The sequence below is a fragment of the Aythya marila genome (genome assembly GCF_965140915.1).
Source record: "Aythya marila genome assembly, chromosome: 19".
Classification (NCBI taxonomy): domain Eukaryota; kingdom Metazoa; phylum Chordata; class Aves; order Anseriformes; family Anatidae; genus Aythya; species Aythya marila.
In genome coordinates, this window is record NC_139060.1 from 9,631,353 (window position 1) to 9,645,079 (window position 13,727).

Here is a 13,727-nt window from a genome sequence, read left to right on the forward strand (position 1 = left end):
TAGAAAAATAAACCTTGTTTGTGCCATTTCTTGCGAATGCACTTTTGGTAAATGTTTACAGAAAGGACGTGTGTGGGGAGGGAGGGGTAGAGATGGTTTGCTTTCTGCTCCCCAGGACTTTTGGCATTTAAGATCCTGAGAAATTCACAGTATCATTCTCTTTTAGAAAGTCATACAATAGTAAATAGCATTTTGTTTAACTCAGGATGAAAGGAAAAAGCACGTCCCTCTCATCAACAAGAATTCACAGGGGTGGCCAGCAGCAGTGAGGAGATTCACTCATCCTCCCCAAGGATTAATGTCAAGCTGTGCAATAGTTTTGTTCCTAACAGCAAGTGTGTGAAAACAATGATGCTAGTTATTACATCTTTCTTAACCATATTAAATCCCCTGCCAAAAGTCAAGCTTATATTAACTGAAATACTAACCAACACCTGCAACTGGGTATGTTGATTTTCAGTACAGAGGAGGAAAGAGAAGTTCACAGCAAACAGGCCAGTGACAGAACAAGGGCATTTAAATAATTGATCGCAGCTTTTTGTTTTCATTCTTATCTCCCAATAATTAAGGATCAGATTACAAACTTGGGTGATAGCGGTAGCCTAAAGAACATCCCTGCCACGCAGACTAATTCTTACCTCATTTTAATCTTTAATTACATTTACTGTACAGGTGCAAAATATGAATAAAGTTTAATAGACTTGTAGCTCAAGACTACATGAACTGAAGATTATGCTTCTGGTATGAAGTATAAGCCTTTGCATCACAGCTAATAGTACAAGTCTGCTCACAGCAACATCAACAGGTAAATCACTTGTTTGCTAAATATATATGTGGTACAGAATCTCCTGTTAAACAACCCCACTCTAATTAAGATACTGTATTTGCTAGGCTAGCAGGTTTTAGACTTGGATAAAATGCAGTGTTTCAAGTATGTTTAAAGTTAGGTCAAGAAAGGAAGTCTAATTACAACAGGAGTCACAATTTTGGTTATTTTTCTTTTAATCATTTTTTTGAGAAGATGTACAGATAAAGGCAGACACAGTGACTTTTCTAAGAGTTAAAAATCTATATACGTACAACACCATAACAACTGTACAGCCCATCAGTAACTGCAAGCATATTGTATCCTTAACTACAGCATGCCTATGCCTTCCTGTGTGGCAGAACAGAGCTGGAAAGTTCCTTTTCAGGAACATTGGTTAATAATTGTTTCTCACAAATGGGGGACTATCTTAGGGAGCATGAGCCTGATTTTTAGAAGTACCCAGTATTCACTCCTGTGTCAAATTCTCTTCTTTCTCCTAGTGTAAACTAGAGAACAAATTCGTATGACAACACTCAAGATGACTTCATCACATATAGCTACACTCTAAGAGAATGCAGTTAAAGCTGTTTCACTTCTTTTACAGAACTACAGACCCTTTTATTAAAAGGAATACTTCTCTTTCCAAATGGTGGATCATCTCCCCATCTTCACCACAAATGCTTTTATATACTTGTTGAAAATAGGATTATAGAATAGATTACAGCATAATATCCTATAACAGATTATAGGATGTAGTTTTCTCACCTAGTGTAGTATGGATACATGTTTATGTAAGATCACAGCCTACTTTTACTAACTTGGAGAGATTTTCAGTTTCAAGTATTTTGATTGTCCATATTCATAAACATTGCATATGCATTTTATCACACAGTATAACAACAACAAAAGGGTTCCTCAACAAATCCCCTCTGCTAACATTGCCTTAAGCTGTAACACACGAACAATTCAGTGCTGCAAACATTCACTGTAGCAAAAGAAAAAGAATTCCTTCTTCTCACTGTATCTCTAGCCTCTTGCGCTTATGATACCCTTCAGCAAGTCTATGGGCAATGGAAAGATGATGGTGGAGTTCTTTTCTGCAGCAATGGTGGTCAAAGTTTGCAAGTAACGCAGCTGAAGAGCAGCAGGTGACTCTGTGATAACCATGGATGCCTCTTTCAGGGCCCTGGAAGCATTCATTTCACCCTCAGCTGCAATTACCTAGAAATGGAATTAATTAAATGGAATTATGACACAATGATAAACTATAAGTTTGTCAGATGACTTCAGCCTTAAGTCATAAATAAAAGATATAGCTTATCACTTTGATCAAGTGACCTCCCCTTACTGTCTTCTTTCATTGGTTCTGCCTTTTCTCTCCCTTAGATATAAGCTACTTCTGTTTGCCTTCAAGGCCCTGTATGCCTCTTTTCCATTCCATTTACAAAAATTGGCAGTGTTAAGTCCTGAAAATGCAACACGTTGAATTCGGTGTATTTTCAGAAAATCCCTGCTTTTATGCTTTTCAACACAGCCTCCTAAAAAAAGAAGGTACTCCCCATACATCTCTCTGAAAAGGGCTTGATGGATGAATGGTGTGGTTCTTTACTGGGGAAATACCTTTTTATTCCCTCATTATTTTTTCAATATGTGCTCATCAGGAACAGATATGTGGCCGTGCATTTCTTCACAAACAAGGCTCTTCTGCATTGGGACGATATATTCTGAGTATTTGTAAAGGACAGCTAGATAGTGAATAGCACTTTTAACAGGTAAGTTATTGAAGTTATTGGTGCATGTCAATGCTCAAAATTGTTCTGTTTAAGATGTGGTCTAGGAATGTAATAAAGAATTGGAATTCTGCGTTTTTAAATGATAGCCGCAAGTTCAACATGAAACTGAACAAGCACTTAAACAAATCCACACAAATCCTACCCTGCATTCCTAGTTGCCACAAACCACTTTCGCAGAGAATCTGCACTTTCCAAAATACCACATTAAGTTATTTACGAAGGAAATAAATAAATAAATAAATAAAAGTATTGATGTTATTACCTTAGCTCTTGCCTCCCGCGCAGCTTCTGCTTCTGCAGCCATTGCTCTCTGCAGCTGTACAGGTAATTTCACATCCTTTATCTCCACACGTTCCACCTTAATGCCCCAATCATTTGTTGCGTCATCAAGCGTAACCTATTTAAAGTATGACAATTAACTTAAGCCATCTAATTGGCTGCAAACAAATGTCCAAATTTGAAGAAAGACTATCAAACCACATGAACTGAAGAATGAGAATTCCTGGACTGTCTATTTAATGATTTTAGTATTTATGGTATGCTTTGATAACTGTAAAAGCATAACTGTTGTAAACAACTACTTAAAGGACAGCTTTATGAAAGGAATTTAAAAGCTTTATGAAAGGAAGTCTGTGGTGTAATTTCCTTCAACAGTAGAGTATAACAATCCAGAAAATGCTTCCTCTCATGAATTCCTCATTCCCGTTTATTAGCCCCACTGGTCCATTTTTCTGGTACTCACTCATTTGTATTTGACTGACTGCCATCCCAATAGCTGTGGATAGGGTTTTGCCTAAAGCTCCAAATCAAAACTTGACTTATCACTTATAAGGTTAAAAAAAAAAAAGTCCTGACATGTAAGTTATCCATGGGATTACTGTATAACTGATTGGGTAACGGATTGCTTAGATAAAGTTCCTCATACCTGCATGCTGTGTGCAATTTCTTCACGATCAGAGAGAATCTGAGAGAGATTTTTGGTCCCCAGAACATTCCTCAAGGTAGTCTGTGCTAGAAGACGCGTGGCTGAGCCGGCATTTGTGACATTTGCTACAGCAAGGACAGCGTCCTGAACTCTGTAATAAACCACTCCGTCTACATTAACTGTCACAGAGTCCTTGGTCAAGATCTAAAAAGCAACGGGAGAAGCATATAATAATTAAGCATACACTTATTGAACATAATGCTAATTACATATTTATTTTACTGGGTAAATGCCTAGTTTTTTCCAGGGTAAAGCAATTATCATAAAAACCATAGGTCTTATACATGTATGGTACATATAAACATGTCTACATACCGATGCACAAACCTTCCTGCACAGCTCTTTCAAGCTAAGACTAAATATGGTACTGGAACACTCCTCACTGAAAAATTAATTCCATTAATTTTCCCTTTACGTTTTTTCAAAGTCAATTCTCCAAACTCACAGAGGGATTTAAAACTCGTAAGAAGCAAACAAAAAAATATCGAGGAATAATTTGCATCAAAACATGTGCTTTTAGCTAGGCAATTTTAGCCTGTTATGCTGAAACTAACAATGTATCATATCTAGGTGGGAAAAAAAAAGTAAACAAAAAAACAAACCAAAACCACCCCATTTCAGTGAGGCTTATATCAAATGTATAAAAGTGGCAGATTGTAGAGGAACACAAGAGGTATGCATAATGTAGGACCAAGCTAACAGGCTCTAAGAACATTAGCAATCCAAAAGTTATTTTGTTTAAATGCAGAGATAAAAATACAGGACCATTCCATTCAAAAAGTGTTCAAGTACTCTAGTTAAGACCACACTCTAGAAACATTTTTGAGAGGGGCTCATTTTATGTTTCTGTACAGGGAACAATAGGCCAATAAGTATCATTGCAAATACAGGATATATGAGATCTTTACTTGTATTTAACTTCAGTCACAAGACTGAAGATTTAGCAGGCACATTTGTGCAGGTGTGTCAGCTTACAAAACAAGGGCAAAACAGGCAACCTGTTTAAAAAGCAGGTGAGGGAAGAGGAAGTGTATTTCAGCTGTACTTTTGAAAGAAGAGCACACATGAGTTTTCCATTCTACAGGTGTGACTGCAGCTGAAGGCAATTCAGTGATTATTCCATAGGAACAGCCAAGAACAGAGACTCTTAACACCGCAGTGACTGTGTAAGTTAGTTTATTGAATTGCAAAAGCTTTGTGAATGAAAGATGTCAGTGTATCACGAAGCCCAGAGAAACAAAGGGCCACACCCATGAGATATTTTAGAAAACACTGTAAGGTTTGACTGAATTATGTCTAGCTACTTAAAAAATTGGTTTTGCTTATCCAAAAGCAATACATTTCAGCTGCACGGCTGTCAGCCTTACTTCTACATTTCATTAGAAATGTTTTTATCTAGCAGTTCATTTTCCTTCTTGGAGGTACTTCTGATTGAAATGCCATCTTACACTACTAAATTATAAGTGGTGATACGTGGTGATTTCTAGAAAAGTTGTAGAGAAAAATCAGACTTGTGAACATCCTCAGAGCTAGATTCAAGTGATTTATTGAATTTAGCACCTGCATGTTAAATAAAAGATGTACTTGCACAGATAAAGACAGATATTCCTGACAGTTTAAAAGAGGGTAAGTGACAGAAGAAGCTATTGTTAATATTAATTATATTTTAGTTTAGTTATAAAGATACTGAAATAATGCACATGACCATGAGAAGAGGTGTTCTAATTCTGTGTTAGAAGATTAGGATCTTGTTATTTGACAAGAGGGGGGAGTGAGATACTTAACCTTCAAGAGTTTTGTGTTTCCACAATCTATGTTAGCAGGCTTTTCATAATAGCATGTGAAAACAAAGAATGAGTAGTGTGGACAGAACTCAATTACAAATAAAAATATATTTTTGCTTTCACCTACTGAAAACAAGCAAACCTGAACCTCCAAACATAATTTAATCAAGTCAAAAGAAAAACTGTAGAACTTCACTAATGGTACATCTGCAGCTGCAAGCACATTATGCCTGCCATTGATTAGGTTTCTACCAATTACCCTTTCGAGTATGCTATGACAGCTGCCATCTGTCTAAATCTACAACTAATGATGAGCAATAAACTGGCTGGCAAACACGACAGGAAACAGATGCACTAGACAGGTTGCGTCAAGTATCTTTGTCTTGCAAAACATACCAGATACATAGAGGATACAGTTATAACAGAAACACACAATTGTTCGATGACATTTTTAGAAGGCTAGTGTTTTGTTCTTTTGCTATCTGTTGGCATCACTTAGTTCAGCTAGCTCGCTACTACTGAGAGATTCTGCTACAAGATTAAGATGTCCAAGTAAAAACAGGCAAGTAATGACAAGAAACTTTTCGTACTTTAAAGCCTCCAAACTGGAAGATACCAGATGACATTAGGTGTAGTCACCTTCATATGTTCCTGCATGTAGCAGGACACAGAAGCAGCGCATACACAAAACTCATGTAAGAGAGTGGACCATCACCTTAAGTTTCTATTATTAGCTTTCGGCAATAATTTCATGCCATTATTTTAGCTACTTCATACAACTAGAGTAATTGGCAAGGAAAAGATCACTGCTTCTTTTGGAAATTGTTCAGATTTTACAGAAATGACTAGAGAATGCTGCGTGAAGTCTAGCACTCCTGATTCTAAACCTCTCCCATTCTAGCTCTTAGGCAGTATTAAGTTATCTTATTTGCTCCTTAGAGGACAGCATAACTTGTTTTCTTTCAGGGATCTTCTCTCATGGCCTTTAGTAATACCACTCAACATGTATTCGTCACAATACATTTTCCTTGTACAAATAGAAGCAAGAAATCTACATGAAAACTACATGCTACCCAATACTGAGAGGGCAAAAGGAAAAACAAAGGAAAAACACTTTAGCAGATACAAAGGCAATTGCAAACTTACCTCTTGGGGTGGAATATCAAAGGAGATGGTCCTCATATCGACTTTGATGAAGCTGTCTGTGCAGGGCAGGGCAAAGAACAAACCTGTACAAAAAAATCCATCAGACAGGATGCAAAAATGGGTCATTAAAATAGATGGCACTAGCTACAGAAATAAGCTTCAGTCCAGCCACTGTAGCTGTACAGCCCTCTTCATAACGAGCTCAGCAGCACATTCACTGGTGGCTTTCATGCCAGGATAAGATTTTAAGAAAAGTATGCTGAGAAGCTTTAATTTATTCAGCTCTAACTTATTTAGAGAGCTTTAGCATTTTGAAAAAGAACAAAATCACCAAACACCAACCCAACCCAAAAAATAAACAAAAAACAAAAGAACTGCTAAGAGCTACTTTTCAAACCTTGTCCTACATAGTTACTTGCGGGGCCTAAAACTATCAACCTCCTTTTGTTCTGGTGGGTCACTATTTCTTCAACATTACAACACTATGAAAATATCCCAAAATCTAGATTAAAATGAAGGGAGAAGTTATTGCCCCTTTTAATCACTTTGAACATCAGGAGCAATAGCTGAAAAACACATTCTTTCTCATGAGAATTTTTAATATGCACAGAAAACTTTTCAAAATTAACATATAGTTTAATTGCTTCTATTTCTTTTGAAGAATGCTATGGCTTTCAACCCATTTTGGCTTTAACTGAAATGCAAAACTTTTGTTTTTAAAATGGCACACTTGATGCCGCTATTCCTCACTTGCTATTCTGTGCTTTTAATTCTACCTGAAGACCATGCATTAACTAAGGAGATCTGGGTAAGGCTCACAGATAATTAGCTTACTACCTTCCCCATATAAATAACGTATCTTGCCACTGAAGTTACAAAATGCTTGAGAAACCCATTCACCAGCCTAACTCCATGTCTCCAGACAGCTATTATTTTGCCAATGACTCAATTAGCACAAATATTAAGAATGCTCTCCAGGACATACCCGGTCCCTTTGCTCCGCCTCTGATGCGTCCAAGTCGGAAGATGATGGCTCGCTCATATTCCTTTACAACCTGTAATAAATAGTTGGATATCATGCAAGAGTTTCCAAAAGCTGCATCATGAATTACAAACCAAATATACAGCAACCTAAGACAGTCTTAAGTCTCTTATCTAATACGCATCGCATTTCATTTCTATACTGGCTGCTTTTGAGAGTTTTAGCCTAACCCTTACTTTTAAAAAGCAAACAGAAAAAGGAACAATGAGAAAATTGTTCCAGAAGAAATATTCTTCAGACTATAGCACCACCTGTCAATAGCAGAAGCAACAACACTTCATCTGGGCAAGACCAAGCACTGAAAGCAGCCATCGGGAATATCCTGGCAACAAGAAAACAAAGCGCAGTAGATGTGATCCAGCAGAGATTTTCCAATTCTAATTCTGATGGGGTATATTGGGAAAAACAAAGCAGGAGTTATTCTCTCAGGTCTGGAAACATCAAGCTCGAGGTGTTCACAATGACACATTCTCTAAGAATCTGTCATGTACACACATACATATATATGCACATATTTATATACTTCATATGTACACACATACATACATAGAGATCTCCTTAAAACTAAAACAAACAAAAACAAAAAATAAAAACAACAAATAAACAAACAAAACAACAATCCTCCAAGAGTAATTATGAGTTCTTACAAATTATTCTGATATCCCAACTAGCTTATGTACAAATGACAACTGGGTAGACAGTAAAGATGCCCATGCAAAAATCATTTTGACTAAACACTGTAATAGCACTTTTCTCTTTGATTTGAAGATTAACATACAGAAACATTTCTGCTATAGTCCAAGAGAGAATAGATTCACTTGTGTTTAAAATAAATAAATATAATAGTGAACAATAATAACCACTGGTAAGCACCTGTATTGCTTAAAGTTTTAATTCAGCTTAGCAGTGAAAAATTTTACCTTGATGCACATCCAGATCGATATGGGAAATGTAACAAGAATTAAAATATAAGAAATTATCACCAGAATCCATCCACACGCACCAAGGCTAGCATTGGATTGATCTGGAAGAAAAGAGCAGAAATTTTCAGAGTTTTAAAACAAAGAATGCTTGTTAAGGAGAGCACCGACACTGGGATATTTACTTTGAACAGTCCTTGAATAAGTCACTGCTAACATTACTCTTACTGCCAAACTCATTAGGTTTAGATCAAGCCAAATTAAAAGGCAAATTCTGCTTTCGTTTGCACTGCTCTCAAGTTGCACAAGGTAGCAGAGGACAGGATGTGGTTCAAGTCACATTCATGCAGAATTAAGTATGCACTTTCACACCCACACCTGGAGCTAACAGATTTCAATACAAGCTTTCAAATGCTTCCTTCTTCCTCAGCATTCTCTAGCAGAATGACATACAGGCAGCAGTAGAAATCCTGTTCCTTTAGGAGCTAAAGAAGTCAGAGCAACACTTGCTTCATAATGAGTGAGCTTGAAATACCCTGTGGCCCGTCTAGCAATAGGACATTTAAAATTTGGTTTATATTCCAATTGTCATAGATGCAGATCTGAGAAAACCTGCACTCTCAGTATTGCTTGATCTAGGAAGTAGCATAAGAGGTAGTGAAAGACTACCTGAATGTGAAATAAGGTCTGTAAAAAATTTCTTGTCCAAAGACTCCTATTGCTTAGAAAATAGACACGCTAGTGCTCTGTCAGGAATGACACCGACTGAAGGTATTTCTAGAAGCACCAAACAAGAGCTAGTGGTATCAAATACTATACAGCTAAAAAAAGCAACGTGCCACGATCTGTTGTCAAGCATTCATGAAGCGATAGGAAGTTTCCCTTCCTGTCAGTTAAGACTCCCAACAGGCTGCCAGGAGCCCACTGCCAAGCGGGGACATCCCAGGGTGAAACACACAACGATCACATTCCTGCTACAGAGATACTGACATCCATCCTTCTCACCCCAGCTGCTAAAAAGCCAAAGGTACGCTGCCAAAAATATCCCTGCAAAGCTCAGAAACACACAGCTCACATTTAGATAAAAGAAAGTTGCTTTGGGGTCGCTCTTCCCAATTTTGCTGAACTGTAAATACACCTTTACAGTGCTACAGATATGTGATCATTATCCTAACTTGATCAACACCACAAAAGGTGTGGAGTAATTACCTACCTCACTGCATTCAGCAGCTTGCTTAGCACAGAAATTCAATTAACGAGCCTGCGAGTTTCTGTTTAGTTCTACCTGGAATTATACAATAAATTCTGCCCTGTACTCACCAGAAACAATTATAATTCCGTTTTTACAACAAAACTTGCCAATGGTAAGAAAAAAGTAAGTCTCCAAGTCTCTACCCTAACAGTTATTCTGGGCAGAACCCATTTTGTTATAAAGCAAAATCTTGACTTTGAAAAATTCTAACAACTCCAGGTATGGGCACTTTGTGGTGCCCACAGTTGAATTCAGCCTTGGATGAAGAGGGAAGTGAGACAGATGAGTCATTAGATAACCCTGAATGCAAAGAATAGCAAATGCTTTGCAAATTCAGATCCGCAACACTTGACTGAAGTCACAGAAGTCATCAAAATATTTGGGAACCGATATAAAAGTTTCCATTCCTCTTTTTCTCAGATTGTGAACCTTTCTTCCATTGAGCCTTTCAAGTAAAACAGAATATGGAAGTGGTGGAAAGTAACTGTTGTCTCACGTGGTATCTTCAACTCGACAAAGTTACTCAGACCTGAAGGCCACTGGTATCTTATCCCTTTCACGTGCCAGTGTAATAACCCTCAGGGAGGCATGTCATGTTGTGTGTCACTTTAAAGTTCCTCTGTGGAAAGTTACCTAAAGATACTGCCCTGCAATTTCCTGTTATGTAATGGAAATGCCAGCTTAAAGGAGTCATCTCCAGGTTTCTGAGAAAGCCACAGAAATGCATTACCTGGAATGCTTCACACCCATATGTACTGTATAGGTAGCTGTCGGCATTAAGCAACATCTATAAACTCACTACTGCAGGGAAAATTACCTCTTGCTTTGCAACAAGGTATTAGCTAACCTAAAACCATAAAAGGTCCACATTGATTAAAGAGGAAAAGTTTCCCTTTCTCTTGCATTTGCTAATTTTCATAAACCTAAAGGAACCAAGGATCCTGCTTCAGTTCTACTCTACAGCTTACCATCAAAGCTTCACTGCACCAATTATCTGCTCCCACTTGAACCACACTGTTAAAAGAAGTATTTGTACATCTGCTTCCCTGATGAACCCAAAGGTGGAAGTTACAACTCAAGTAATATACAGTTTCAAGATCTCAAGTAAGCACATTTTACTGAGCAAAAATTATTGTCCAATCATCCAGTATATTTCACAACATGTGAAATGCTGTCTCGTGAAAAACCATATGAAATACAGGAAGCATGTTTGGAATCCACGCAATGAGCTTATTATTGCAATTCTTGAACGTCTCATGCATGGAATTTGGATAACTTCAGCAACTGGCCACTTGTCAGCTGCTCTCAGTCAGGCCCATCAACACAGCACTCTACATAGCAGCAAGTTCAACAGCACCAAAATGAGACTGACAGGGACAATGCAAGTGGAACGCACAGCCTCAGATGCACCTCTTGTGCATGATGCATATCCCTGATCACCGAACCTACTGAAAAAAAAAGATTTTGCACAACACAAAGTGCTGGCTTACAGCAGACTTCCTCCCAGCCCTCCTTCGCTTTTTGCTTTCACCCATTCCATACGGGCACCCTTCAGTGGAGATAAAATGTGTCTTTGTTTTGGCAGGCAGTGACAAGGAACAGCTCGGGTAGATGCTCTTTTCATAAAATGTCTGCAAAACAACTACAGAACTACTGAAGACAGACTTGCAGTGTATTTTGTGATCTCGAGGCAAAGCAACAATAAAAAGGCCTGTCTAATTTCCTAGCTGCATCTGTAGAATTCAAGATCAGCAAAAGAGAGCTAGAATGAGAAATAAGGAAAATTGGTTCTGTACTGGGAGTTCTGCTTGGGAACACTAAAGAACTGGGTTCTGCTTCTTGACAGATCCCCATGTGAGATTTCTGATACTGTTATATGATTAAACTCATAAAGGGGAGATGCAATTTACTCCTTCCAAGGGAAAAACAAAACAAAACAAAACCAAACCAAACCAAAAACACCTTATTTAACATCACAAAGTCCTTTTTTTTTTTTTTTTTTTTTTTTTTTTTTTTTTTTTAAATTTCCAGTGACTCTAGCTTCTCAACTTGTCTTCTTTGCTGCTTGATTCTCCCAAGTGCTGAGTTATACGCCCCACAGCTTCAGTTCAAACGTTATCCACCTTTTCCGGACCCTAATAATAGTCTTGCTCTTTTGTTATCAAGAAACTCAAAACTCAGACATGAATTTAATCAAAGAATCCTATTTGTGGACAGTCTGCAATAAATTATGTATCTTTAGGAAATAAACCACAAGGAAAAAAAAAAAGAAAAACATTTTAATTGAATTAGCCTTGGACCCCTTTAAGGCTGACTGGAACAGTTACTGCTGCTGTAACCAGGAATCATCACTTGTCTCATCAAACAGTATTAGCAATTTATAACAATTAGTTCCAGGAACTGAGATGAAAGGGCGAAGTTCTCCTATTACAGCTTTAGGTGTGGCATGCCCTTCACTGGAGATCTATTCCCTTCTGCAGAGCCTGAGCACACACAAATGGAACAAAGGCATCCCTGTCCAATCGCAAGAATGTGTACGACTGCGTTGCCCAGGGATGTGGGGGAATCCCAGGGGTGTTCAAGGAAAGGTTGGACCCGTTGCTTAGGGACGTGGTCCAGTGGGTGATAGAGAGGCAGGGGGACAGTTGGACCTGAGGTCTTTTCCAACCTTAATGATTTTATGACTCCCAGGTGCTGTGGTGGGAAAGGACCTTCCTCCACAGCCGGGCAAACGCCACCAGACACAACAGAACGCACGCAGGGCTTGGAGCACCAGATGGGCACTTCCACTTTCATGCTGCTGCTCTGAAATCCAGGGCAGTACGAGAATGACTCAGTACTGTTATTGTGTGACAGTTATTCCAGTATTTGCTAATTAGCAAACAATGACCACCGCTTTCAGTGAGAACTAATCTTTTTTTTTTTTTCAGAGCATTTCAAAGCTTTTTACATGGGAAACAGCCAAAATCATTACGTCTTGTTAGCCAAAATTACATCTCTTGCCTGCTTGCTCTGTAGATACTTTATCATGACAAAAATAACTGCTGGCCAGCCTCAGCCTCCAGAACAACACAGCACACCACAGCAAGAAACACCAGCAGCAAGGCAGGGAAGGGCTGGCAGAGCCCAGATGAGGCTGGGGTCAGAGCAAGCTCTGCTTGGTATCCTAACCAACGTAGCTACGGGATGAAACGCGAGGCCTCGGCACAGATACGAGAATAAAACGTGTGCCATGAGGCACCGGGCCACAGAGACCTACGGGTATTTATACACCATTGACCGCCTAGCCAAAGCCTCTGTACGCAGGGGGATCTCACACATGTGCTTCCTTCTCCAGTTGCAGCTGACAAAAGTTAAATTAATTCACCCCTCTTCAGCAGCATGAACATAACAGGAAAACGCTCCAGCTTTCAGTGAGAGAAAAACCACCAGTTGCATAATTTGAGCGCATCACCCGCGAGGCAACATCCTCTAGCGCACCGACACCTGACCGTGCCATAAAAACGCTACGGTTCGGGCTTTTTTTTTTTTTTTTTTACTGAAGGGAAAGTTGAGTGCAGCGCAGAGGGTTTACTAACGGGGTAAACAAGCCGTCCTCCGGCCCTCTGGGGCTCCTCGGGGACCGCGGCTCCCCTCCCGTGTGCCCGCTCCGCTTCGCGCCTCAGCGGCCGGAGCCCCGCTGAGGGGAGCCGGGAGCGGGAGGGCGCGGGGCCGCCCGGGCTGAGGGGAGCGGGGGCTGCCCCGGGGGCGGCGAGGCTCTTCTGAGCCGCTAACTTCGCGCTGCCAACTTCGCTCAGCGACAAACGTGAAAGAAAAAAAAAAAAAAAAAAGTAAAATAATAATAATTAAAAAAAGAAGCAGAAAACCGAAAGGGGGCCGTGCTCCCCTCCCGCCGCCGCGCCAGTTACCTCGATGCCGCAGCGCCTTGGGCACCGACCCCATCTCGCAGTCCGCCATGGCCGCTGCCGCCTCTCCTCAGCCCGGCCCGCCCTGTGCT

At 39.5% G+C, this 13,727-nt stretch overlaps 1 protein-coding gene across 1 annotated transcript; it reads right to left on the minus strand.

Moving 5' to 3' along the window:
* Positions 1–43: 43 nt before the first annotated feature.
* On the minus strand, positions 44–13,719 carry STOM (stomatin). The gene is made up of 7 exons (XM_082775695.1): positions 13,639–13,719; positions 8,479–8,582; positions 7,502–7,571; positions 6,517–6,599; positions 3,527–3,730; positions 2,864–2,998; positions 44–2,029 (listed from the first exon to the last, which is right to left on the minus strand). The coding sequence occupies exons 1-7, from the start codon at positions 13,685–13,687 to the stop codon at positions 1,835–1,837; spliced, it is 840 nt and encodes a 279-aa protein (XP_082631821.1). The 5' UTR covers positions 13,688–13,719; the 3' UTR covers positions 44–1,834.
* Between the last annotated feature and the right edge of the window lie 8 nt (positions 13,720–13,727).